The sequence below is a fragment of the Aythya fuligula genome, chromosome 5 (genome assembly GCF_009819795.1).
Source record: "Aythya fuligula isolate bAytFul2 chromosome 5, bAytFul2.pri, whole genome shotgun sequence".
NCBI classification, from domain to species: Eukaryota; Metazoa; Chordata; class Aves; order Anseriformes; family Anatidae; genus Aythya; species Aythya fuligula.
This window is the reverse complement of record NC_045563.1, coordinates 2890777-2918646: the sequence shown is the minus strand read 5'-3', so window position 1 is coordinate 2918646 and position 27870 is coordinate 2890777. Positions and strand designations below refer to the sequence as shown.

At 42.9% G+C, this 27870-nt stretch overlaps 1 protein-coding gene across 2 annotated transcripts in view; it reads left to right on the top strand.

Moving 5' to 3' along the window:
- Positions 1-27870, top strand: part of MAP4K5 (mitogen-activated protein kinase kinase kinase kinase 5) — a 68338-nt gene that overhangs the window by 15483 nt on the left and 24985 nt on the right. For both annotated transcript variants that reach the window (XM_032188961.1, XM_032188960.1), the window contains exons 2-13: positions 6203-6260; positions 17560-17650; positions 18832-18896; positions 20066-20121; positions 21534-21581; positions 21677-21719; positions 23385-23457; positions 24429-24560; positions 25109-25171; positions 26557-26638; positions 27257-27373; positions 27725-27803. In XM_032188961.1, the coding sequence (XP_032044852.1) occupies positions 6203-6260; positions 17560-17650; positions 18832-18896; positions 20066-20121; positions 21534-21581; positions 21677-21719; positions 23385-23457; positions 24429-24560; positions 25109-25171; positions 26557-26638; positions 27257-27373; positions 27725-27803 (907 nt within the window). The remainder of the gene's footprint in view (positions 1-6202; positions 6261-17559; positions 17651-18831; positions 18897-20065; positions 20122-21533; positions 21582-21676; positions 21720-23384; positions 23458-24428; positions 24561-25108; positions 25172-26556; positions 26639-27256; positions 27374-27724; positions 27804-27870) is intronic.

Genomic DNA, 27870 nt, shown 5'->3' with positions numbered 1-27870 from the left:
TTTTTTTTTTTTTTGTATTATTTTTTCCTTAAAGCTATTCCATTCTGTGCCTTCTTCTAAAATTTTAATCCTTTCATAGAGCTTCCCGCATGGAGAGAAATATCTGTTCAGCATCTGTTCCGGAGGTGCTCCCAGTGCCAAGCAGGAGGGCCTTTACTCAGTCCAGTACTCTAGTTAGGTTTTCTCAGTCTAAAACTGGAAAGCTGTGGTGGGATCTACTGGTTTTGGCTGGAGACCAGGCAGAGGAGCTCTGCGGTCGGTCCGTGACCTGATTCTCACTTTTCACCATCCTGACACCGAGGTCTGAATTTGTGCTGGCAGAAGGGCAGTCATTTATTTTCTCTGCAAGATGCTGCTCAGGTGAGCAGCTCAGGAGATGGTGTTCAGCAGTGAGCTGTCACAGCTGGTCTTTGTGCTGGCTTGGGTTAACCTTCAGCTGCAAGTTTTTAATTAATTAATTTTTTTTTTTTCTTAGAGCTTTTGAAGAGTTTGATTTATTTTGCAAAAGTGCTCTCCGAAGTGTGGCACCGCAAAGGTCCCGGTAGCCTTTTTTGAAAGACAGCAATTCTGGACTCACACAGTGGAGACAAACTCTTGTTGCTTTTAAGCTGGGTTTTGTGAGAAATTTAGAGGTTAGAAAAAGACTTCTTTTTATGAATAGCTAGCTCTGTAGTCCGGGTGTTAAACTCAGCTGGCAAAGAGGTGGTGTTTCAGAAATTTGAGCTTCTCCTTCCCATTCGTTAATGGTGTTTCTGCTCTGCCTTCCCGATTCTCTCCCAGCTTGCTACCACGGCTCTGTTTGCAGACCATTTTTATAACAGACAGGCTGCTTATGTAAACCAGAGGAGTAAGCAAAATTGTAGCAGATAATCACGGTAAACACAAGGACAGGTTGTTTGAACTTGTGCGTTAGGACATAACTCGGATTCTGTTAGAGGCCAGCAGGTTGCCCTCCACCAAGACCTAATTCTTTTCTAACGTGTCTTTTGCTGCTTACTTGAGAGATAAATGGCAAACTGGACAGGTCAGAAACCTAACCTAAACTGCCCTCTGCTCACTGATTCCTGTGGATGTGTAGTGGTGTGTTCACTAAAAGCCAGCTACAAGGGATGAAACCCCAATGACTGTCCTGATGGAGACAGTGGGGCTCTGAGGACTGGCTGCAGGTCTGCCTGGGGGGGCTGCAGCACGATGCAGAGCCTCAGGACTTCCTGATGCTTGATGGTTTCTCCTGGCGTGCTGGGAAGAGCAGTGAGGAACCGTGGGCCTGATCCTGAGAAGGAAGGGCCACCTTTGCAGAAGGTGCAATCAGTTCGAGCCTAGCACAGAGAGATTGAAACGGGTTGCATACAAGAATTTGCCATGTGTACGGGAGGACGTGTATCTCACAGGAGAGGAATCAGACAAGAAGTAGTAAAACCCAGATCATTAAAAGGAAAGAAGCTTAATGCTGAGGTGCTGCTGAAGGGTCTGGTGGTGGTGCCACGTTGTGGCAGGTGCTCACACCAGAGGTGGGCTGCTTGTGGTGGCATCTTCAAGAGCCCATCCTCTGTTTCAAGGTCTCTGCTCTTGCCTTCTGGTACATGTATGTAGTAGTTTTGGTTTAGTTTATCTCATTCTTTTTCTTCTCCATAGTATTTTGGATTCTCTTTTTCCACGACAGCCAAGATACTTACTGCGTGTCCTGCCTGTTAGGAAGGATGCTGTTCTTGTACATTTAGAGCAGCCCAGGTGAGAGATTTTTGGTCACCCTAGCTGGCTGAGAGTGGTGGTGGATGTGCATCTAGAGCTGTAGGTAGGTGGATTCAGGGTTTGGTGATGCTGTGAGATACAGAAAAAAACAATACAGTATAATGGGAATTTCAAAACAGGGCAGAGAAGCTTAAGATTTATAAGTGTCAGAGGCCAGAAGCTAGAAAGCAGATGAGAAATTTTCATTTTGGTGTCTGGGCAGGAGGTCAGGGGACCTTCTGGAGGTCCATGCAGTAACTGAGAAGAAGCAGGCAGCCCGTGACAAACGCTGTGGTCACTGATGAGTGAAGCTTGGCAAGGAATGAATAAGATGGGGATGTGTGGGAGGGTTGCCACAGGGGCTGCAGTTGTGATTAGATTAAATGAAGACTCCACAGAACAAATGGATCTTCTGGGGAACTGGATGGTGGATCCAAGGCTGGAGATCCGGCTAGGACAAAGGGGTAAGGAGGAGATTTCACCATGGAAATTGAAAATTCTGATTTGGAGGTCGTAATACTGGTGTCTGAACCTTCTCTTCCTCGGTGTTGAAGGAGAAAGTGGCTGGATAAGGAAACCAAGCACATAAACTTACTTCCAAGGTGTGCAAGTGCAATATTTCTCCTGCTTTTGTCCATTTCTACTCAGCTTTGTACCGTGGATCCCTCTGGGCTGGAATCATCCTGTTTGCAGTCTTAAATAAAACTGCAGTGTGTAACTGATGCTGAAACCAGTTTTCTTTGTTGTTTCTGGTCATTAGCTATAAAAAGTGTCCTACCCAAAATGTGTCTTCTGCTGTGCATTCGTCGGGGTGCAGAAGGAAGCATCGTACACACAGCTTGCTCGTCAGTTCTCAACCACTTGCTGAAGCATCTGCAGTTTGGGATGGGACCGTGAATTTAGAGGAACCTTTGGTCTCTGCTGCAGCTGTGTGTATGCTTGAGCGAATCTGTGGTTTGCGTTGGCAGATGCTGACATAGACTGAGAAAAAACTTGACGCTTATTGTGTTTTAACATGAAGCTGCTGGCATTAATCCTGTTCCTCGGCCTTTCCATTTCTGTAATGAGACATTGAAAAGAGGTTGCGTTTTATTTTGATCACATGCTGTTGTCCTGTAGTGTTTAGCTAGTAAAATATTGTGGAGGAGCTGTGATTGCTGGGATGCTGCCACTCATCCCGTGTGAGATAGTGGAAGAGGAGGTGGCCAAAAGCCCACTTAGCCCTTCTTTCTTGGTAAATACATGCTGTATATGACATAGAAAAAAAAATAAGGTTAACTCTGTGACTCCCCTCATTCAAATATAGCCTTGCTCTGGTCCCGTTCTTGTGTAGATCAAGGTTCCTGTTGAAGCTTTGCAATTGTTCTGCTAAAATCCTGGCCTTTTAATTTTCATTCCTTAGAATGAAACCACAGAGCATAATTTTCTGAACTCACAATATCTGCATTCACAATATCATTGCCATCTCTGCGTGAGCACTGCAGATGCATGATAACTTGCTGTATCAGTAATAGATAAGAGATATTAAACAGCAGGTACCGAAGTGAGATGTTTGTTAATTGGCAGGACTTGATTACTTGGCGTGCAGATATTGTAAAACAGCTCCCCTGGTCCCTGGTTTAAACCACTTTTAAATTAAGACTTGAAATACAGAGGAAATTTCAGGGGAGCAGAAGCAGGCAGGTATTTTGCTGTTAGGTTTTAAAAACAAATAAAATGAGTAGGAAAACTGCAGTTTTTTAGCTTGACATCTATTTTTTTCCCCAGTGAAGAAGTATATCAATAAAACAAATGGAAGATCAATAATTAATTCTTCACATCAGGGAAACGGGAAGAAGAGAGGTTTGTCAGATGTCACTCGTAGTGAAATTCCACGTTTGGGTCACAAAGACAGCAGTGGCGATGGGGCGATTCCTGTCCGTGACTTCCTCGGCACTGCACAGCCCCTTTAAATCATCAGAGTAATGAGGCTGCCGTGACCCATAGGAAATAAGTTGAGAATTTCTTTAATAAAGGTGTCTTAAAATGATTTCAGGGATCCTTGTTTGGCAGCTTTCTTATTTAGCTGTGTACCACGGGGAACCAGTTTTTAGCCTTCACCATCGTACATTTTTCATGATACGCAGTGCTTCATTATTGATGAAGTTTTCAGCTGACAGGCATGGAAGAGAAAGCTTTAAAAAAAAACAGGAGGTGACAGCAGAGAGAAACGTAGGTACTTGTGTAAAGTGGGTGCAATCGAAGGTGAAATAACAGCCGTCAGTCGCGCTTACGGCAGGCGGCTGTCTCCTGGGAAAGCCACTTTGGGTAATTTGCTGCATGCTTGCGACACGGCTGGCTAGACAGAACACCTAATGCCATTCCTGCACCTGTGAGCATCCAAACAGGGACCTCACAGTGAGCAGATGATCTTGCAGGTCTCTTCCAGCCTTCATGGTTTTGTGGCAACCTGACGTGTTCAGCTCATAAACACCGACCTGGTGACAGGCTTTCCATTCCGGCAAAGTTCGACAGCTGAAAACCGAAACAATTTTGTGTTCTGTCCATAGGTCATGTGCAAGCACTCGGTGGCAGCACTGGCAGCAGCAGGACAGGGGTTGGTGGAGCTGCGAGGCCTGTGCTGGGCACCAGCTGCCAGCCAGCAACTGCAGCAGCCTCTGGCCCGAGCCCTCGGGGCCCAGCCAAGCAGCCTGCGTACCAGAGACCTTTGGCAAACCCCATTTGTTCTTTCAGGCTTCATAACAGTAGCAGTGACAGCTACTGCTTGTGTGGAAGAGGAACATCAGGAGGGAATGCAGTCTTCCCCGTGTTTCTGAGATGCAGGTGATCACTACACGGTGCAGTCCCCTTTATCCAAATACCTTGGCTGCTCAGCAGGCAAGAGGATAGGGGATGGACAGTTGAGGTTCCCTGACTTCAGTGAGAGAGGCTGTGTTCTTGGTCTCTTATAGGAACCTTTATGTTTTTTTTTACTGGTAATTTGGTGTAACAGCACCCAAGAAACCCTAAACCCTCTGTCCATGCTTGGCTGTATGCTCCTCCTGGATGCTGAGGGATGCAAATGCTGTGGTCTTCAAAGCATCTCTGGTAGGAAGGTACTTTGAGAAGTGGTAAAGATTTTCTTTGTGGTTAGCAGATACCTGTTCCTGTGTTCAGTGATTTGCTTGAGTTGTTCCATCCTGTTGCGGTTGTTCAGGTTCTCTCTGTCTTCAGCTGAGTCGTATTTTCCTGTGTCCCTAGCATATATTTCAACAGCCACCACTTGCCTGAGCACTACAGGACTTCACATGGGCCAATTATTATTATTATTTTTTATTTTTTTTCCTGGCAGTTGGGAAGCCATTCCTGATTTGGAAGCTTCACTAAGTGTTGACAAAAGCAAGAGGTTCATCTTCCAAATTCTTGCTCTCCCTGTTGGCAAATAAAGACTTTTTCTTGTCCGTAAGCAAGAAGAGAGTTCTGCTCTGTAGCGGCTTTCTCCAGCTCAACCCACAGGGGCAAATTTGCTTTGCATCCTCATCCTAAATACTTACTGAAATCAGTTTCACCTCCCCCAGTTTTTCCCCAGATTTTCTCCAGCCTACCTTTTAACCAGATTTTATATGCAGCAGACTCTGCGTGTTTGTTGTGGTAAGAAGAAAAGAGTTGGGTGTAGGCTCCTGTAACTTTCGGATGCTCAGCAAAAAGGGAACGCCACAGTCCCTAATTGGATTAGGTTGTGTGTCAACAACACTGCAGCTTAGCTCTGGTGACGGTTCCTAAGTGATTTAGAGCTCATTTTACCAGAGTTAACAGTGTTAATGGAAGCCCCTCTTGAAACTTTCCATATCTGAGGTTCCTGTAGCATTTTCCTCCAGCATTGAATTTTTGGGGTGAAGCTTACAGAAGTGCTCCCTGCAGTTGTGGTGTGAAGCTTGAACTTGAGCTCTGTACCCCTTCATCTACAGGGTCGTGGGTCCACTGGAAGAGTGTAAGGGTCAGGTTGTTCCCAGGGAACTGAGACTCATCCGTGTTGCATCCGCGGTGCTGCTCTCTTGCTACCCACCGGTTTCACTTCCAGACTGCGCGGAGGTTTCGCCCACGAGGTGGTGGTTGAGCAGTGCGTGCTCTGGCAGCCTGCCTTGCAGCACAGCTCTTCTGTACCACCCCAGTGAGCACGGGCAAGGCACTGCTCAGACTCAACAACCCTTAAAAACGGTGTTTTAGAGGCATGAACTCTCATTCTGTGACAAGTAGCTGCTTGGGGTTTTTTAAAGCTCTGCAAAGAGCTGCCAGTAACTCTTCAAACTCCAACGAGGTTGTTGCTGTGCTAATACTAAGACCAGATAATCCTCGCCCAGGTCGCTCTCAGCTAATTGCATTGTGTCATATTTGTAGCACGTTACATCACAGCGTATCTTTTCATACCTGGTAAGACTTCGTGAGAAACCTTTGCAGTGTAATTGAATGTGTCTTAACTCTCTTATTGCAGGCTAGAAATCTTCATACCGGAGAACTGGCTGCTGTAAAAATAATCAAGTTAGAGCCTGGTAAGTTTTGCCTTCTTTTCTGTATTTTTGGATTGCATTTTCAGTTTTCTCACATGTTTATCTTTTCATAGCTGCAAAGCTCCAGACAAAAGAGGTGTGTTTTTTGTTGTTTTTTTTTTTTTTTGCTGTTTCAGTGGTTAGATGACAGGAAGCTCTGCAGGATGTGTTACCACTCTCGGTTATGTCCTGCTCACTATTTCCTTGTTCGTTCTTATCTGCCTTATCATTGTTTCATAAAAAGTTGCAGTTACAATGTGTTGTCAGTACAAAGAGAAGATTTAGGACAGATGGTAGATTGTGAGCCCTGAAAGAATAGGGAGCTCGGAGGGGAAAGAGACCAAGCAATGATGCTAATGCTCACCAAAGGTGCCTTGGGAAAAAACAATGCCTTCTGCTTCATAATGGGTTGTCTTTTTTCTCACCTGTACTGAGAGGATGGCTATCGTTTCCCCATACATTTCCTCACCTCTCCTAAAAGAGGGCAGAGGTTTTCTCACTTCTCCTAAAAGAGCTCACTTGCTACCCAGGAAACTCACTGAGCTGAAACCTAATCTGAGTCCTGCACAGAGAGCTGAAATCAGACATTAAGTCTTCAGTGGAAATGAGGCAAGGAGCTTTTTATCTGTCCCACCTGGGGATCATGCATTTGCTTGAAGAAGTAACCTGTCATTACTTGTTCACTGGAATACCTTTCAAATCCCTCTTTAATGAAGTCCTCTTCTGCATCTGTTTACTACCTGAGTTTCCCCATAGCCATTCCTTGCCTGAACTCCTGTGCTGTGCCCATTCAGGGTGGCTCTGGGACAGGGGATGAGGGAGACTTTCCCAGTGCTCACGTAGTACCATGTCGTCTATGAAGCAATTAAGTGACACTGGAAATTAACCTATAGTCACAGAGCTAGGAAGTAGTAGGATTTCTGGAGACACGATGGGATAACTTGTGGCTGGCGTGCTACAGACAACAAATGCAGACTCTTTAGGAAGTGGAGGAAAATATGGAAAGAGAATTGACACAGGAGAGGCTGATGGAGCCACGTGGTTTTTGTTCTGGAGACAAGAAGAGTGAAGAGGGATCTCACCACCATATTCCACTGGAGACATGCAGAAGATGCCCGGTGAAGAGCAGGCACAAGCAAGGGAGATTCCAGCTGGAAATGGGAAAAACCCTTCACAAGGAGAGCGCTTGTGCTCTGGGACAGGGCCCCGAGAAGTGGTGGTGGGATCTCCATCCTGGAGGAGTCTTAGAAGTTGAGTGGACATGGCCTGGCAGTGCAGCCAGCCCTGCTTGGAGAAGAAAGCTGGAGCAGAGGACTCTGGAGGTCCTACCAACCTGTCTGCTGTGGTTCAAGGGTTAAAGACCAACTCTGAAATGTCTCCAGTCCCTGAACTCCAGCATCGGTGGTGGTGGTGTGACAGGACAGGTTAAGGGTCTGTTGTTTTGATGGGGGTCTTGCAGCGTCAGTATACTGATAACAACGTGAGGTGGATGCATTGTTTTTTGCTTTCTTGCTTAAGAAAACCCATTGTCCCGTTTGGGTGGAGTTACGTGGTTCTATTGACTTGGGTTGAAAAGCACAGCTCTTGTTTTGTTTTTGTTTGCTAATTTTTTTTAACAGTTAAAAGTTAGTGAAATCAGAACAGTTTCTTCAACTGGAAGAATTTGAAAAATTCGAGTGAATAAATAAATTAGAAAAAAAGGCTCAGCTTGATTCTTTAGCTTTTTTTTTTCCCTCCTTTTGTGGAAACAGCATAGGTAACCACTAAAGAGCAGCCAGGCCACGTTGGTGACAAAGGGACCCCAGAACACTGCCACATTCTTCGCAGCTCTCTTCTTTGAGACTCAGCAAGGTCTTCTGCAAGCTCAGCTTCATGCACTCAGTGTGGTTCGGATGTCAGTGGCTGTGGTTAAATATACGGCCTTCATCTCTGAACCCACTTACCCACACCTGAATTCACGATTGTACGACCTCGAGAGTGGTGGTCAGTGGGCAAAACCTCAGGTGTGGCCTCACCTCCTGCTAGCAGCACCTTGCAAGCCGCTCTGACTCCATCTGGTCCCTTCAAGTCCTCTACTGGTGGGTCTCGTGAGCTGGCAACCTCTTTGGAGCAGAGCTGAATTTTCCCTGTCATTGTTTGGTGCTGTGCACAGCGTGGCTTTCCGTCTTGTTTGGGGATTGCTGTCAGGAACTGAAATGTTGCAGTGGTTCAGGATGGTTCTCTTGGCCCTGCTTGCTTCATCCTGTCCCCCTGCGACTGTGTCCCAGGGTTTTGGAGGCAGTCAGAAAGTGTCCGGTTTTCTCTCTGCACATCTGCGAAACTCCTCATTGTACGAAGCTGTGTTTACATAGGTGCAAAAAGCAACTGCACAAATTTGCACGGGAGAAAAATAGATGGAGGACGGTTAAATACAAAGATCCCATCTATGACCGAGAGATTTTTCTCAGCCATCGGTCTCTGGAGGTGGGGGGAGAGCGTTTGGGGAAAGCATCTCTGTGTGGTCTGTTTGTAATGCTTCCTTGGCACCCTCGACGGGAAGCTCAAGGCCCCGTTTCTGACTCAGCGCAGCTCCTGGTTGGTTCCGTGATCTGCTCTGCAGCCAAGCAGATGTTTGGGAAGCTGAAGGCAGAAGATGTGTGGGGAGGCTCTGAAAGAAGCTGAAGCTGCTGCCTTGGAGCGATACGACCATGGGGATGAGTGGTGGCTGCTCAGCAGCCGTGCACCCAGCGCAGGAGCGATGTGAGGTGTTGTAGCCCATGCTTGGGGAGAGCTGGGCACCACATTTATCTCTTGGTGGGGCAGAGCAATATTCCCATGATGGAAGGAGGATGATATTAACCTCCTGCTGGTGTAGTGAGAAGCTTCCTTGAGCCTCCACGTTGCTGCACCTGGTGCAAGTGAAGTAGGTCGGGTTCTATTCTGAATTTCACAGAATCATTTAGGTTGGAAGAGACCTCCAAGATCACCCCGTCCAACCTCTGACCTAACACTAACAACTCCTCCACTAAACCACATCACTGAGAAGAATTGCTTTGAAAACTGACCACAGGCAGAGGCTGAATCCTCTGCTATTGGGGCCAGAGGAAGAGCACGAACCTTGGGCAGCTGAGTAAGTAATCCCAGTCTCTGCTTGTTGCTGCTTAAACATGACAATGAAAAGTGCAAGGCTCTGGCCCCAAGTCATCCCTACTGAGAACCCCATTAAAATTAGCATTGATGACCCCATCTTTATAGTTCTTACCCTGTTTTTAGTCTGACTTACCACAGAGAAGTGATTTCTTCTGGGGTAGCTGTCTTTTTTTTTTTTTTTAATGTCTTTTAAAACCTTACCAGCCTGATCTCCATCCACAGCATGTACACCCACAGTCTCTTGGCAGAGATCTTGTCGGGTTTTTGTTTTGTTTTTAAGGAGGGTTCACAGCATTTATTTATTTACGTTTGGTGCTCTAGGATGTCTGCTGCCTCTGTGGGGTAGCTCGATGGTAGCAGCTTACTGTCTTCTCTGGACAGGAAGACACAGCTGTTCAAAGTCTCCCAGATTAAAAACAATAATAATAAATAAAAAAATAAATAAAAACCAGCTGCACCTTGTGAGAGTTTGTCTTCAACATTCAAACTAATTTTAAGGATTTTTGGGCTGTGCCTGCAGATCAGGTGAGTGTTAGAAGTTGGTGCAGCCAGCTGGGTGCTCCCCCCAGGGGGGCAGCCAGTACGAGCTCCTGCCAGACTGCAGGGCACAACGAGCAAAAGATTCGTGATAAATTCCATATATTAGTCACCAGGGAAACAGGCTTGTGGCTCTCTTCGAGTTAGGTACAGCATCTTTGGGAGGGGAGTGGAAGGCTGCTTCACAGATGGGGAGTTAATTTGGAGATGGAAAAATAAATCTCCAAAGCCAATGCTAGTGTAATACATCGACGGGTGACTGGGAGCAGAAGACAAAAGCCTGTGAAGCAAGGAGGTGAGCAATGTGTTGAATTCAAGCTGCAGGAAACATCACGCAGTACGATGGCAGCGCTTTGGGAGACCCAGCAAAACTGCTGAAACGGCGAGTGTGGGTGAGCTGTGGCTTGATCCTCTTACTACCTGTGGCAGAAGAGGGATTAAATGAGTTGGGAGACTCAAACTCACGACCGAGACCCCAGTATGACCGCTTTAATTTCATCTGCTGTTGCCTTCCTTTGTCTGCTCTCTGGACAAAAGACATAAGCTCCCTACACAGAAGGTTACTGTCGTCAGCTTACTTGAATTTTTGGGCATTGTGCGAGCTCTGCTACCACAGTTCCTTAAGCTGTGCTGTTAGGATCGAAATAGACAGTGTTTTTCACTTTTTTGGCATAGCCTTTGGAGAGCATTAGGCAAAAGTATTATGGCACGCTAATGACATTTCCCAGCATTCGCCGAGTACAAATGCTTCAAATAATTTGGGAGCCAATTCTATTTCAGAAACTAATCCAACTGTACTCAGCAGCGTGGAAGCCAAAACCATCCGAAACACTAAAGCCACTTCCTTCTATGGGTTTAGCAGATGAATCGAGAAGGCAGTCAATACAAAGAGATAACTATTTGCCAGGGTAGCTTTACTCCACCGAATTTTCTCCCTGGGAAAATGTAAGAACCGAAATATTTTAAAATTACGAGACGCCTCGTGTAAATACTGTCAGAATGATAAATAGTGACCTCGGAAGCCTTTGATGCTTTAAGGGCTGGTGGTGAGCTGTAGTGCAAGATTACAGAAGGATCTCGTTTGTGGTTTTCGTTGGGTTCAGTGAGTGTTTTCTGTGTGAGATCTCTGTAGGAGCCAGAAGTAGCCGGTTACGTGTTTCTAGTTGGATCTTAATCCATGCGTGGAGCTGTTGAAGGGTGTCTGTACGAGGGAAAATAATCAGCCAGCTCCGTGTAGCTTTGTGCTCGGGACATTCACAGCTGGATTTGGTTCATTACCTTTGGTATCTCGTGGTTCAGATGTGGAGCTTCGTGTTCCACGTACGAGCACAGCCTTCGGGCTGAGTCGGGTCAGGGTCTGTCCCCTCTGGACCACAACCACAGGGGAGCTGTGGGACACACCAGGGCCTTGCAGGACTAAGAGGGGTGCTGCAGCAGTGCAGCCTCATGCTCTGTGTGATGAATTCCCTAGAGATGCTATGAACTATGGAGGAAAACAAGCCTGAGGCTTATTTGAGCTAAGCCTGCAGGGCTCAAAACATTGTTGCAAGCTCCGGGAGATGAAGAAATATGGAAATAACTCCTGGTTACCCCTTTCACCTTCACTGCCTCGTGGTGTGGAACCTGGTTGGGCTGGGATCATGTGTGGTGTGTGTGATGGTTTAACTAGACACAGATTTTACGTGCTGAACTGTCAGACACTGCCAGAAGCCCTCGCTAACCTGTTCCTGTGCTCCTTTGCTGGCTGCAAACTCCTGTGGCATCAAGCTGGCATCACCATACCCCGGGGACACCTGGAAGAAGTCGAAGCACGGCTCATTCCACCACCACTGCATCTGTCTGAGCCCAACGCCTGCCTTTCCAAATGCTCTGGAGCTGCTAAAGGCTGGACGTCGCTGCCTTGTGCTGTGCCATGTGCCGAGTGGTACTGCTGCCGCCCCGCACAGCTGCTCAGCCCGCTCCTGGAGCGTACCCAAAGCAAAACAGAGACAGCGTGGTCTCTTAATGCAGAGTGCCCAGCATTTTAATGATATTTAACTTCTTGGAGAGTGGTCCGATTTTGCTTTGCCTGCTTCTAATGCATTTATAACCTGCTGTTCTTCCTGCAGAAATGTCTGTATCCAGAGTGGGTGAGCTCCTGGTCCCAGGTAGTAAGTACAGAAGACAAGGAGAGAGGGAGGGAGATGAAAACATTCGACATAGGAGCACAGGTTATCTGTTGACATGGCTGCTTGTAACTAGGACCACGCAGGGGAAAAGAGAATATAAGCAGGGAAATTGGTTCTGGCGTTGGAGCAGTCACTGAACATTCATGTGCTGCGTGCTGCCAAGCTCGTGCTGCTGTGGCAGCGCTTTGCCATCAGTTATATTTTGCATCAATCGAGAGCTAATCAGTACCATCAGCCCTCAGCAGTCAGGAGCTGAGATGCCTGGCAATGAAATCTGCTGGTGGAAACATCACTGTTTCCAAATAGTTGTATCCTACTTGGAATCAAGTTTCTCAGCTTCAGGGTTTGGGAATCTAAATTCTTTCAGTCAGACTGCAGGTTTCCTTGAATCCCAAGAAAAGACGTATGGCTAAAACAGCTCGGATGCTTGAGTGCAATCTGAATTATTCTTCTTAAAGACACGAAACTTTAAAAGGATTGTTCACAGTTTTCAAAATGGTTGGTAAAGAGGAATGCAGGTCTGCAAGGCAGGGAAGAAAGCAGGACTTCTGTGTGTGTCAGAGCTATAGGATGGGATGCTACACTAATGCCTTGCGTCTCTTCACCTCCCCCAAAATATTTTGGGGCTGGAGTTCAGTCATGTTGCGTGTCAGGCTATAGAAATGGGAAATGGAAAATGTCTCAGGAGCTAAACTTAATTAGGCTGGAGAGAAAAGACTGGCAACAAATTTCAGTGTTAAGAAAAACCTGTATATTGGGGATGCCACCTCTTTCATCAGAGGAGATTGAACCCTTACTAAGTTCAGAGAAGTGGCTTGGAATGATTGAGAGCTGGATGTGTGGAAATCAGCACAGAGGAGCTAACGACCTGTAAGTAGTGCCCGATGGCAGCTTGGCTGTGAGGTTTGTCTATTGGGACGAATGGTTTCTGTGAAGTAGTGATTCCCACGGTGCTTTCTGGCCTTGTTCTGGCACCCAGGTTGTTGAAATAAAATAAAATTTAAAATAAAATTTAAAATAAAATAAAAATTGAGACATGGTCCTAGCAGCAGCAGTAGCTGCTTCTGCTAACAGTGGTGTTCACCTGGTCTCGTTACTAATGGCATCCCACTTTGTCTAATTTAAAATATTGTGATGGAAGTCCCAGGTATGTACAGTGAAGCCTCCAGGGGTGGCTGCTGGAGCCAGCTTGTGAGCACCCATCGTGTCTCCTGCCAGGCAGCCTGGCATGCCTGTCAAGCACATTTGGGAGGCCAGGAGCATACAGTACTGCCCAGCACGCTGGTACCATGGAGTTCTGCTCTGTCTCTCCATAATCACTGCTGTCCCACCCTTCACGACACCGTCAGCATCTCCAAATGCTGTCAGTTCTCTCCTCCCAGTTGCATGCAAGGCCTGGGCGCTGCCTGCCTGTCCCTCCCTCTGTTCCCTCTTGGTATCAGCCCTGTGCTGCAGCTCTGAAGTAATGCTAAAGAAACCAATTTACAACAATAGCTCTGAAATTCTCCCCTGAGGAGCCTCCTGGACAATAAACTGGATCTCAGCTGGCCCAGAGGGCGATGTGAGGGGTGGCCCTGGGTCTTTTTTGCAGGATGGGCCCACTCAAAGCAGTCAGTGGAGCCCATGAAAATAAGATCAGGAACAAACTTGCTTGCAAACCACCAAGGTCAGGCGTGCTCAGAGGACCTAACAGTGCTGCATGAAAGGCAGTAGAGCCATCAGGTCCTTCCCGTGCTGCAGAGTGGGGCATGTAAACCCAGGCTGCACATTTAAGGGAACTTGGCAGGACATCCTGTACCAGGTGAGAAGTGTCTGCAAACAGAGTAATTCACGACTGTCAGTGAGTTCTGTCAGTGATCTCTTGCTTAAATACAGATTTATCACAAATTTACTAATCTTTACTTTGTTAAGCTTCTGAAATTGATCTGCTTGCAACGCGAGAGGATGGGGCTGCAAGTTGCAGTAGTCGTCCTCCCCACCAGCTGTGCTGGCAGACAAGCGGCTCATTGTGCCGAGCCGAGCGGCCTCGACCACAGACCCTGATCGGGGGAGAATATTCCATTGTAACCCTCCATTGTGTCCTGCATGTCTCATTAGAGAGGTAAAATTACATAATAGTAGCGCGCTGCAGTGAGTCACCACGCTGCTGGGGTGATTTACAGCAGCTCCCTAAACTACGTTTTTGCTCAGCATGCCACATAGCCCATAATTGCAAACATGTGAGTAGACAAAAAGTACATTTTTCCAATTCCATGTTATTTAGCATCAAGCGATCTCTGATGACTAAACCAGATGAAAATCTCTTTGTATGGATATATTGTCACCTTTGATCTAACTGTTCTTATCTTGCTGTCTCCCTCTTGATTAAGTATTTTCTACAAATTCGTCTTACTGTCTTTTTTATTTTCATGCTATCCAAGGATATTTAATTTTTGCCCAATTCCAGCATCTCTTGCCAAGATTAATACTCCAGCTGCCTGGAAACTCTGAATTCCATTGTTTTGAATTCATTTTTGTCATCTTTGAAGCACTATACATCTTCTCTCCTATCTTTGAGTCTGATCTTTCAGAATCTTTTTCTACGTATTTTGCCAGACTTTTCTCGTGGATATGTCTCTTCTTTCTTCCGTCTGTTTGTTACTGTTCTGTCAGCCCTGTGCCCACATTCAGCCCATGCCCCTTTTTCCAAATCCCTCTTTTATTCCCTTTTTTTGTAGGTTACTCCATTTTTTAATAGGTTCTCCATTTATTTAATTGCATGGAGGTTACCTTTTCTGTGTTCATCTCCTCTTCTGAAAGGTAGGATCAGTCTGAGTCACTCCTGATGGGTACTTCTTTGGTGGTTTTGTGTTTTTTTGTTTTTTTTTTTTTTCCACTGGTGCAAAATTTCTTGGCTTTCCATGCATTGAGTTCAGTGTTTCATCGCCACTTTCATAGGAGAAACTTTTCATATGTACAAGGGTTGAAGGTTAAGGCAATTTAAGCCCCTGTCTAATTGTCCTATCTTAGAACAACAGAATAGATTATTCCTGTTGTTTTTATTTTTCCACAGATGTCTTTTATGGGCATGAAGGTTGTTATCTCATCTACCATCAGTCTTTCTAGTACAAAATCACCATATTTCCTTCATTTTCTCCCCTATTAGTTACAGTTCTTGTTGCTTCACACTAGATAGTGCTATTGAAGGGCAAGTCAAGATGCTACCTACAGGTTTTTTGCTGTTTCAGGAATGCTTCTTGATCATGAAGTTCATGAGGCAGTGTTTAGATATTCTGAAATGCTGCTTCTTACATACCAAAGATCCTTTGCTTGGAAGATCAGGGATTCAATTCTGTGAACTCATGGACAGCTGGCAGTATTAGAGAAAGGTGGTACCTTCTTTGGTGTGAGGTGGGAGTTTTTTTGCTTTCGCTCTTGCTCACATTTGACTTTTTTGAAAAACTTCTTTAATTTTAAAATGCTCCAGTGAGTTACCTGTGAGTATTTACCAGTTTCCTTGTGGAAATTCATCACAGAAATAGAAGCGATTAGTCTGCCTGGAACAAACTCAACCCTTTGTTCATAGCAGTTGTTTATAGGCAGGGTGCTTGAGTTCAAGCAAAGCTATAGTTGAAAGGTAACCCATAAAGCACAGTGTGAAGCTTGTGCTAAATTTGATTGCCTAGTTTGTGTTGCCTTTTCCTTTTTTCATTATTCCCAAAAAATAACTGCTCGTATTTCAAATGTCAAGAGTCTGTCTTAAACTCCTCTACTAATATTTTCCTTCCCTGGTGAAGTCTTTCTCCACACAACTCAACTTCAAGAAGCCCTTGAGGATTTACTGAAGTTAGCCAGGGCTCTGTTTGTACAAATGTGTTCCTCCCTCTCTACCTTTGTGTTTTGTGGCTATTTTCTTACGTAAAAATCCCAAAGGTTGCGATCACTTGAAAATAATTGTAGTGAACAGGCACTTCTTTCACTCTATCTGTAAACGTCTCTACACAAGGTGAATGTCTGTAAGTAGAGAGCCACGATTTGCACTGTGATCTCCAGTGCTATGGGGCAGGCCGTCAGTCCTGGCTGGCTGTGGGTCTGTCCAGCACGGGTGGAAAGTCCGGCCTAAAAACCCTCTGGTGTGGTCTCCTTGGTGACTCCATTGCTTGGTGAAGTTGCTTGAAGCACAGCCCATAAAAACATTGATTTTTAAAGAGGTTATTAAGACTATTAGCCGCGCTGTTACTTCTTGAATAAACACACCGGGGATCCAAACAGAATTTATAGCAGTACTTGAGACCTCTTGGACTTGTCAAAATCACATAAATTAAGGGCAGCGGTATAGGGCTGTACTTCTGCTTCCACACCCCTGGCTTGATATTAGCAGATAGATTTCGCTAATAAAACTTGAAATGAAAATAAATATACAAAGCTCTTTTTTTTTTTTTTAATCATGAGAGGACATGGTAGTTGCCACATTTTCGGAAGCAGCACTTTCTCTAAAACCCAAGACCTTTATCTAAATTGCAGTCTTTCGTGTCCTGCAAGCTGCTACAAGCGTCTTGTTCATGCCAAAGGAAGAACAAAGGTAGTAACACCCGTGTGCATGACCACAAGGCGGGCAGATGCCTGTGAGGGCCCGGTCGGCCAGTTCCTGAGGTGTTGTTCCCCAGAGGCAGGCTGCCAGGCTGTCAGCCAGTGCCGGCATTATGGCATTACATTATGGGATGGCAGGGAAGCGCTGCTCACGGGGAGGGAGAGCCTCTGGGGCCAGGCCATGGACACAGCCCTCGGCCTGCCCTGAGGCATGGGCCTGAGGAGTTGCCACCTCTGAGCTCGGGATCCTGTGTGGAAATTCTGCCTGTGGGATTAAATAAACATACACCAGTGTTTTTCCTAGGGCTCCGTATTTTTCTTGCCTTCATTGCAGCTATACAATTACATCTTTTTGAGTTTATGATAGCTTTTAAGCTTTTACCCTTTTAAATTAACTTGTTAGGAACATGCTAGGCTATTGTGCTGTCCCTAATGTGTTTTTAAGCACAGGGCTCTTTTTGCAAAGGCTGTGTAGAATGTGTAAATGTGCTTATGTAGCTGTCCTAATCAAAAACTGCTCTCACGACGAGGCAGCCGGTGGTGCGGGCTCTGTGCTTCTCTTCTGAGTCAGCGGTGGCCTAGTGGGCGTGCAGGCCGTATGCTGCCTCAGAGGCATTTTGAAATGAAAGATTTTTAATGGCGAGCCTACGGTGCCTGTTTTCTCTCGGTTTCAGCTGGGGGACTCTGGAGTTACATTGCTGCAATATTTCAGTCTGTGTTCGGGACCCTCATGCTGCAGACACCGTGTCTGGTGGAGCTGGGTGGGCCTGGGAGCCATGAAGGGGCTGCTGCAGTTATCCAAGCCCTTGGCTTGTTTTTACGAGCGTCGTACACGCTTTGAGGTCTCTTTCAAAGTTCAGCTTTGTGTGATGTAACCGTGATTGTTTCCTGTTTTTCAGGAGATGACTTTTCATTGATACAGCAAGAAATATATATGGTTAAAGAATGCAAACACTGCAACATAGTCGCCTATTTTGGGAGCTATCTCAGGTAAACCCCACTGTATTACCTACATTTCGTCTGGTTCTTTCCTGAGACAATCTCAGTCTGGTTTATTACTTATATCCTCTCTCATTGTTCTCATTGTCTTCTCTATGCTGAATTCCCTTCAGTTCCCATCTGGCTTAAAAAAAAAAAAAAAAAAGTAAAAAAGAAAAAAAAAAGTGACTAATACTTTGTTTTCTCTGCTGGCCAAAAGGCTGGAATATTTTTATCACTAGGAACAGAAAGAAACTTTTCCCTTAGAGACTCTTGCAACATATCCAATCCTGCTCTCTTGCTGGGCAGATTTTAAACATTTATCACTTCTAATACAAAGCAAGCTCACTGTTTATCTAGAGTAGAATTGCTTTTAGGTATTTTATTTAATGGCAGTATTGTGTGCTGTGCAAGGATAGCCAGTGAGTTGTAAGAGCAAAACACACTAAATCTGGGCTGCTGGTAATAACATTTTTCATAGCTCTGGTGCGACAGATGCGACGTACTGAGAGCAAGGTGATGCCAGCTGGCCACGTCTTCAAGTGCACACGTTAAATGTTATACAGAAAGTTGGGGAATATTTTCCATTTCTGTGGAACAATGCCATTTATCAATTGGCTCTGTGGGAATATATATCACCACTTTGCCAATTTGGTCTTTTTCTACACGGCTTCGTCTTTGGATTTCATGGAGGACTGCATTTTTTTAAGTAATTTGTACAGCCCAAGTGGACTTCAGCTGGAAAATAGCTGGATTTCTAAATCCCCAACACTCCTTTTGGAGGTTGTGAGGAATTTTTTTAGATACAATTAGGTAATTTCAATTTCAGATTGAAACTGAGTGTAGCATGCTTATCTAATGTACTCTTGCTGCTAGAAGGTAAACCTCAAGTGTTCCTTAATCATATTATTCCTTGCAGTTAAGAGGTCAGGGTTAAAGCAACATCTTTTAGGTCTGATAACAGTTAAAAGCTTCTCAGTGATTTTGGCATAAAATTTTCATTTTGATAGGTGAGAATTTATATTGAGATTTTTAATAACATGCAAAGCATGTAACTGCTAGTCACGTATTAGTGTCTTTAACAAAGAGCGATCAAGACCAATAGAAAATAATTTAAATAATCATTATTAATTGTGTTCTGCATACAGATCAATCAGCTTCTGATGTCTGTGTTTTAACTTTTTTTTTGGTAGCCGTGAAAAGCTGTGGATATGCATGGAGTACTGCGGTGGGGGATCCCTCCAAGATATTTACCATGGTACTTTGAAAATTACTTACTTACATTTGTACCCTTTGAAAGGTTTATGCAAAGAGGAGAATTTGAAAGGAAACTAACAGGGAATGGTTGGTACTAGCCAGCACTACATGTGTTTTTTCTTAAGAAATGAACAGTGTTTTTTAGCTACAGTCAACAGATTTTGTCGAGAGCAATTCTCAACATGGAAACAGTCACTTTGTGCTAATATCCTGCCATTCTAGGCCAGAACATGCTTTATCTTTTAATCATCACACTGTTCGTTTCTCTCTGTGATACTTAGGTAACAAGAGCTTGATTTATCCCAGTGGAGAGCTCTTTGGTAACTACAGTTGTTGTACATTGTGAGCTCGTCTACGTCTTTAGTTGCCTTCTGTCAGCCCAGTGTCTTGAATGTCAGTACGCAGTAGTAGTTTATCTCCTTTCTCTGAAGGTACTGGAAAAAAAAAGACCTCTAAATAGTTCACAGCTAGAAGACATTCTGTTTAGATGTGGAGACTCTGCATGCTATGAAGAAGCAGGTTTTACTGAGAAATCTCTAAATTTGTTCTTTAAAGAATAATAAAAAAAAGACTCTTTATCTCTCCTCTTGTACTATACTGTACCACTCTTCTATTATTATTTTCACCTGTCAGGTCTAACCTAGAGTTGTTGACCCTGTAGAAGGATTTACTGGAGTTGTTAAAAAAGCAGTCCAGAAACTTGCTTTGCCTTTAAATGAAAATGTGGGGTTTTTGAGTACAAAAGCTTTCTAACTTATTTTTCAGACACCTTTAAAACAATTCTAAGTCCCATGGCCCCCTAGCATAAAACATTGCTGTTACTAATATTAGAAAATTAGCAGAAGTCATTTTTATTGCTTTCTACGTTTCCCAGAGTACAGGATATTTTATTACTGCGAAGTCACTTTTAAAATGATAATTAGATTTCTGTCAAACAAGTTTTCTTCTCGCTGTGGGTATTGTCTTCTGTTGCTGTGCTGTTTTTGTTTTTTTTACAGAAAGGCTTTCTGTAAAACAAACAAACAAAACCCTCTTTTCAGCTGAATGTAAAATACAGTCCTCGTAAAAAAAGGTCTTTAACTTTCATGGCAATAAATTTTTTTTGGCTGCTTCACAATATTTATATGTTACAGGCTGTCGACTTACACACTTTTTAATCTTTGTTTTCAGTAACAGGACCTCTGTCAGAGTTACAAATTGCATACGTGTGCAGAGAAACTTTACAGGTACTGTACTTCTGCAGGTGTGTGATAAAGTCTTGTGTGATAGTCTGTGTACAGAAAGTAAATCTGGAAGGTGAGTCGTTCCAGAAAATGATGCGGTACCATCACTTCCAATTGCAAGCATTGGGAATTCACTTGAGACCAATTGACCAGAGTTAATTTGTTAGTTTCTATATTGTATACATAAAAACTAGCAAAAAAAAATACAGTAATGTAGTGCAAATATTTGCTTAGAATCATTGTCAGAGCAGTGCTTCTCAAGGCCAGGTTAGTTGGGTCTTTGAGCAACCTGACTTAATGGGGGGTGTCCCTGCCTATGGCAGGGGGATTAGAACTAGATGACCTTTAAGGTCCCTTCCAACCCAAACCATTCTGTGATTCATTTGCAATGTAATTTGCAAAGGAGCTTATGCAGGAGTAGATGTCTCTGTGGAAACCATTACAGGGCCAAATACTAAAACTCAGTCCTGTTTGGATCAACTCTTTGGTGATCTTGTTGGTTTCAGTGAAACTGTGGAAGACAGGGCTTTGCAGGTTGTGACCACAGTGCTGTCTAGGCTATTTTCATGCATTGTTCTGATACAGTGATTCCGTGCAGAAAGTGATTAGGGTTAGGACAAAGTTCTGAATCTCATTGCAGAAAGCAGCTAATACCTAGCAAGCAAGAGTAAGTACCTGGGTATTTAAAAAAAAAAAAAAAAGGCACATTTTAAACTGCGTGCTTGATCTGTGACATTAAATTTTAACCATTTGTAGAGGAAAAATATTACAACCAAATAACTAAAACTCTTTCATCTTCTGATTGCTAATAATTGTAGAAATATAAGATAAGGTGACGCAGGCAGCATGTTTCTTAAAGGAACTTTGCATTCCCTGCTGCATCTATGAATAATAATTGCATAAGAGAATCACAAAGATGCACACCTTTCCCTGAAGCGGTGGCTGAACTTGTCACTGCCAGAGGCAGGGGTGTAAACCTATGGACAAATCTGCTAGGGAGCTCTGTTCCTGATCTCCTGTTGCTGCAGGAACTGGTATTGCTGGATGGGCAGCTCAAAAACTGAACACCTGTTTGTTGAAACCTTCAGGACTTCAAAAATATAGCTAATTTTAGTAAAGGAAAATGGTGATTTATCTTGAGGCTTGTTTTGAAAATACACATATCCATATGTAAGATGCTAGACCATGAGTGGTTTAAACAGGTCTTCACATGTGTTGGGTAGGGCTGGGAGAGATGAGGAACAGAATCCAGCATACCTCTTAGCTGCAAATCTCAAATTTTTGTCTTTTCAAATAAGGTACATCGAGTAATTCCTATTTGTTAAATAAGACAGGCTTTGCACTGTGTTAACAAATGACAGAAATGATGAAGTGTTGTGTCAGAAATGATGAAGTGTTGTCTCTTTTATTTCCAGGGTCTTGCTTATTTGCATATGAAGGGAAAAATGCATAGAGATATAAAGGTAACTTGGAACTTTAAGAAACTTACCTTAAACTTTCTAGTGCAGAAAAAATATTTCTGATAAAGTATTTTAATTTTATATTTATTATGTTTTAGGGTGCAAATATTCTACTAACAGACCATGGAGATGTCAAATTAGGTAAGTTGCTTGAATTTATTAGTAAGACAGAAAGCAAATAGGAGGGTTTTTGTATTATTGACCATTGATTTAGCAAGTTGTCTTTTATCACTCCTACCAGGCAGAAACACAAAAAAATAACTGTAATGTAGAGACCCTACCTCCTGATGAGAATACTCAGCTTTTATAAGGCCTTGTCTTTGTGTTGAGCAGCACGTGTTCAGCCAAGATTGAGCTTGCAATAAATGATAAAGCATAATACAGCAAATCTCCTGTATTAACGCAGCCAATTGTATTAGTTCTCTGTGCCATGAACCTTTGGTATTGCACTGTGGAATGTTCTTTCTTGCACTATTAGGGCAGTAGTTGACAACAGAAAGTGTGTATCTATGGCTGTATGTATGTATGAGATGAGAACTTTTGCATTCTGCCAAGAAGTTGCAGATAATTGGTTTTTTTTTCAACCTACAGACCTTGAAGCTTCCCAGGTTTCCCTGGAATTTGTCAGGCTGGGGCTACCTGGATATCGATGTGTTTGTTGCTAGCCACAATGACAGCTCTGTAGTGAGATAGCTTCTCCTGAGCCAGGCAGCCTGTGGCAACACAGGGTCCATTGCTGGCTGCGCCTCCGGCGTGTGATGTTGGGCATGTCCACGCAGGTGGAGATGAGGAAACTCTCCTCCTTTGCAAGCACTGTGTGGCCCACAGATGAACACTCAGAAGGGATCTGTACTGCTGGCTTCCTCCAGTGATGTTTCATGTTTAGGGGAGCTCAGGCAGGCTGAATCTTTCATCTGAGCACACTGCCTTCTAAAACCCCGTCCGCCTGTCTGCTGCCTCTCTTTAGAGCAGCCTACGTGCACACGCAGACATCCTGGGAGACAGCATGAGATATTCATCATCATGTGTCTGGTGTTGAAACTGGGGTAGCTGCGATTAGCTGCATTGCTACTCCTCAGAAAAGCTGTGCGGTTCCACATGCTTACTCCCCTGCGGTGGCACAGGAGTGCTATGCTAGGAAAGTAAAGCTTTTTTTAAAGAATAAGGAAAAATAAAAATAAAACGTTGAAACTGATAGGAGCTTCCACTAACTCCATTAAACTTGGGTCACACACTGATACCTTCCTTTTGCCTGCTAAGCTAGTTAGATTTGTCCACAATTAACCTCCAGCTGTCATACTACAAATACAACAAAAACAAGACAGGACTTAAATGATATTTGGCTCTGCAAGACCACCTGATTATCTGCAGCTCTCAGAGTAAGGGATAATTGTCCCCTAGACAGAATCTCCAGAAGTAAGAACAGATGGCCCCCCACAGTTCCTTTGTAAGTAACACAGAAATAGTGCTGCTTCCAAAGCATGATGCTATTTTTCCTCTAGAATATTAAACTGAATACCCACTAAATTTTGTGAGGTTGCTTGGTTGCCGTTTTGTGAGATGGAAAAATAGCTAGGAGAGGAAGAGGATCATGAGTGAGCTGTACATAGAAACTAATCTTCTTAATTTGAGATCATGTCAGTGTAGAAATTAGCTGATCTCATTATTAATCTTTAACTGTTGAAGCTTAATGAATTCTTAATTTGCATTGATTTGCATTAGTGTCTTTTCATAATATGATACTTCCTAGAGTAGAATTGGAGTGTTAAAATCTAAATTTCTAAATATGATCATTTCATTTTCCAGCTGACTTCGGCGTAGCAGCAAAAATAACAGCCACCATTGCAAAGAGGAAATCGTTTATTGGTACCCCTTACTGGTAATAAACTACTTCCATTTCTGTGATTGCATGCAAAGCTAAGTCTGTATTTAGAAATCATGCCAGGAATTCTAAAATACACATACTCAAGTATGTGTATATAAATATAGAAGTATATGCATGTATTTTAAAATATATATAGCAAATGCATACATTCCCTTTCTTCCAAGTAAAATGCCAAAGAGTAGAAGTCTGGGAACCACTGGTTGTAGCTGGTCTGTTGCTGTAACATAACCTACCTGGTGTTTGAGGCCTCAGATTTCTCTCAACCTTATTAATGCAAAACATTCTCCCCTTTTTTCCAGCTATGCAGTGGTCATTTAGTTTCTCACCAGCTTCTTGTTCTTCTAGTGAATAAACTAAATGATGTCTTTCAGATTTCTGCTGTGCAGAAGAAATTGCAAAGAAAAAGATTTTGATCTTTTAATCATCTCTAGTACCTAATTTCTGTGCAAGACAGTTTTTAATATGCTAACTTATCAGTGTAAATCTTGAGCGGGATGAATATGCAAATGCAGCTGCTTTTGAATTCTGGCATTACTGTGATGCAGTTAGGATGCCTTTCTCCAGGGCGATATTCTTAGTATAGACTGAACGTGTTCGTCCAGCTTAATTCAGACAATGCCTTCTAATTGTTTGCTGCCCTCCTTATCCTGGTGCAGCGTGAGGACTCAGGGCAGGAAGATTATCTGGTCATTAAAGCATTTCTCCAGGAATCATGAGACTCTGGTTCTATTCCTAGCTTTGCTGGCAAGTTCACAACCTTAGGCAGAACACACAAACCTCTGTGTTTCTTTTGTCCTCTGATGCTGGGGAGGCGACAGCAGGCTTCTGCCTTACTCGTGCTCTTTGTGGGGTTTTCTGCACTTGTATTACATAAAGTACTGCGTGACTCCTGCGTGCAGGCAGTGATTCAGATTTGGCTCTTGTTTTCTGTATGTGCTGACTGACTGATGCCTTTGCTTTTAAAGGATGGCCCCAGAAGTTGCGGCAGTGGAGAAGAATGGTGGATACAACCAGCTCTGCGACATCTGGGCGGTCGGCATAACAGCCATTGAGCTCGCGGAACTCCAGCCACCCATGTTCGATCTGCACCCCATGAGGTCTGCTGGCAGCGGAGCTTGCTTTCCTTCCAGATCCTCTTCAGTCCTAGCAGGGGCTGTTACGATATGCTTCAACCCTCTTCATAGCTCAGAGTTAAAAACCCACACTAGTATTCCTTCATCAGTTGCTTTCTGCATGAGCTATGTCTGTTTCTAAGATACCAGTCTGAAGCTAAAGACCTGAATTTAGAATTGAATTAATAAACTTAAATCTTTTAATTTAACAAAAGAAATTCATAGTGTCAGTAACAATGTGATTAAGAACAGGTAGAGTAAATCGCTAAAGAAACCCGTAGCCTTAGGTTTAACAAGATTATGCACGGCATTAAAAAGATTTTATTTAAGGATAAGAAAATGAACAACTTTATCACATCTGTCCTCTAACACAGTATAGACTATAATCCAGTTTCACCAGAATGATTCTGATCATGAATTATAAATTTAAAGTGTTTAGATATTGGAATGAATATATATATAATTTATATATATATATATTATTTTTAACCATATGATGACATTATTTTACGTTATTCTTCCTTTACCTTTAGGGCTTTGTTTTTAATGTCAAAAAGTAACTTTCAACCACCAAAGCTAAAGGAAAAAGCAAAATGGTAGGTTAAACCCTTTCCTTTGTTCAATATTTTGTAGATAATATGAGAAAATGATTTGTCATTATTGAAGATAATGACACGCTGTGAAAAATAGTGTGGGCTAGTTTTAAATTCAGTAACTCAGAGAAAAGGTGATTTCACCCAGAAGTTGTTTCACTGAGAAACAGCCAGTTGTTTGTTGCAGTATGAAAACAAATGAGAAAGAACTGAGGTCCAGCAGCAGGTATTTGCTGACATGGCAGAAAACCAGTAGTATGGCACAGGACAGTCTTATTGTGTGAATTGGCCCCTACCAGTGGTCCAGATGGATGTGAAATCTCCCTCCTTGGTCCTCTTGTTTGTCCTAGGAAGAAAAGCTATTTTTATCCCTTCCCTTTAATTCCTATTTATAAGGTATTTGCCACTATTAATGGGACAGGTAATTGTTTAATCCTTTCATGAAGTATGTGCCTCTGCCAATTTACATTCAGCAATAATTCCTTCAACTTGTGATACCTTCCTAGCACCTGCAGTATTTTGTGTCATACTTAATAACATTTTATTTTCATATTAATTTTCATGTTTTGTTATCAAAACAATTATGGATTTTTTGCTTGCAATTTTGCTATAAAATCTTTTTACCTTGAGGTATTTGGGTAGACAGGTGTGTGCTAGAAGAAGGGAGAAAACACTTCTAAATGTTTGTCTCCTGAATCGAAACTGCTCGCTGTAACTGCAGCCAGTCAACGTACATTACTTCTCCGATGTCCTTTTGTAGATGTTAAAAATAGAAGAGGAAATGTGTTTTTTAACATGATTTGAAATCAAGTGTTCTTGGACTAATGTTGGCCACAGAAGTTACACTAACACAAGTGCAACTGAGAAAAAATGCTTGAAAAATTGTAGGTCCAGTCATAACATCAAATTGTACTTCAAAATTTAAAAGATTATATAGCATAACCACCTAAATTGTTCTGGAAATAGCAACAAAATATTTTAAAGAGTAAGTTGAGTCTTTGTCTAGAACTCCGTATATATTTTCCTACGAGTAGCTAAGAACAGTGAAATTTGTAGGTTTGCTTGGATTTTGAGGGTTTGCTAGGTACCTAATTCAGAATTTTTGCTACCTAATTTCATAACAGTTGAAACTGGAAAAAGTTTAAATAGCAACATATGTGGTTAGTTTATTTTCTGTATCCTACCAAAACGTTTTTCATGCAAGTTCCATTAGTCAAATGTGTTTTTCCTATCTTGTTAACTTGGTAACATAATAATTCAAACCTGAGATGCATTGAGGTATTCAGCATTCTAACTTAGTGCATCCTTTTGTAATCTGTCTAGTTTCTGTGTTAAAATCAAAATGATCTTACTGAAAAATTAAATATAAAACTTCATTTTCCTTTAAGGTCATCAACATTCCATAATTTTGTCAAAATTGCACTTACAAAAAATCCAAAGAAGAGACCAACAGCAGACAGACTCCTTTCTGTAAGTGACTTGGAACGTTTTGTGACATTAGTAAATGATCTCTTGCTTCAAAGTGAGCAACAAATCAATGGAAAATCAAACTGGAACAATTTTCTTTCTCTCCCACAATATGGGTGGTGAAATCTGAATGAATGAGACAATGATTAACTAGAAAAAGTGGCAAGACTTTATTCTGGGTCAAGTTTTTTATGATTTTTGGTAGGGAAAATTACAGAAAATTGCCTTATGTTCTTCAGCCTGCCTTTTCCACAAGTGGATGTCTCAGCCTCTTAGGTATAGCTGCACAGATGTTGACCCTTTCTGTCACACAAACAGAAAACTGATCTATATAGCTAGCATTTGTTCGTGTATCTGTCTTACTAAATTTGACCAAACTACTTTTGTGGAAAATGAAGTTAATGTGTAATTGTTTGACTCAGAATTTAATTTCCAACTGTCAAAAGTGTGCCATTTCCATGCTTACAGAGGAGATAGAAACTCTAGTCACTATGGAGTCATTAAAGAAATACTCGAGCTCCCAAACAAGGCAAAATTCAGTGATGTTCTATATTGGGTGTTTATTATTGGAAGTTGCATATCAGCTGCATATTATAACTTGTTCTTTTTTTATGATTTTAGCATAGCTTTGTAGGGCAGCCTGGTCTTTCAAGATCTTTAGCAGTTGAGCTGTTGGACAAAGTTAATAATCCTGACAACCACACACACTACAATGAAGTTGATGATGATGATTTTGAGGTGAGAACATCTGTTATTTTCTACCTTCAGGTAAACCCAGCGTTTAAATATCTTGCTTTGCTTTCATCATGTAAGACTTCAGCTTGACAGGGGCACTGCCCCAACATTTTTAGAGTTTCTGTAAGTTACTGTGCTGGAGGAACCAGGAAATCTTGTCAGAGCTTGTCACATTTTTGCTGTGGAGTGTATATGAAGTTCCCATGTGCAGGCTGTGCAGGGTCTTGGTTTGGACAAAGATGATGTGGCTCTGCAATAGCTCTTCTTTCTCTCTGTTGGTTTGATTGTTGATTGAGATCCAACAGAAAGGCACATAACTTTCCTATTTTTTTTTTCTGTTTACAACTCTTGCAGCCTCACTCTGTTATTCGCCATACAATTCGTTCTACGAACAGGAATGTTAGGGCAGAAAGAACGGCATCAGAGATAAACTGTAAGTTCCAAATATAATTTGTCTGTTTGATGGTGTTGATTTGTTTCTACCAAGAGAGGATGTTGTA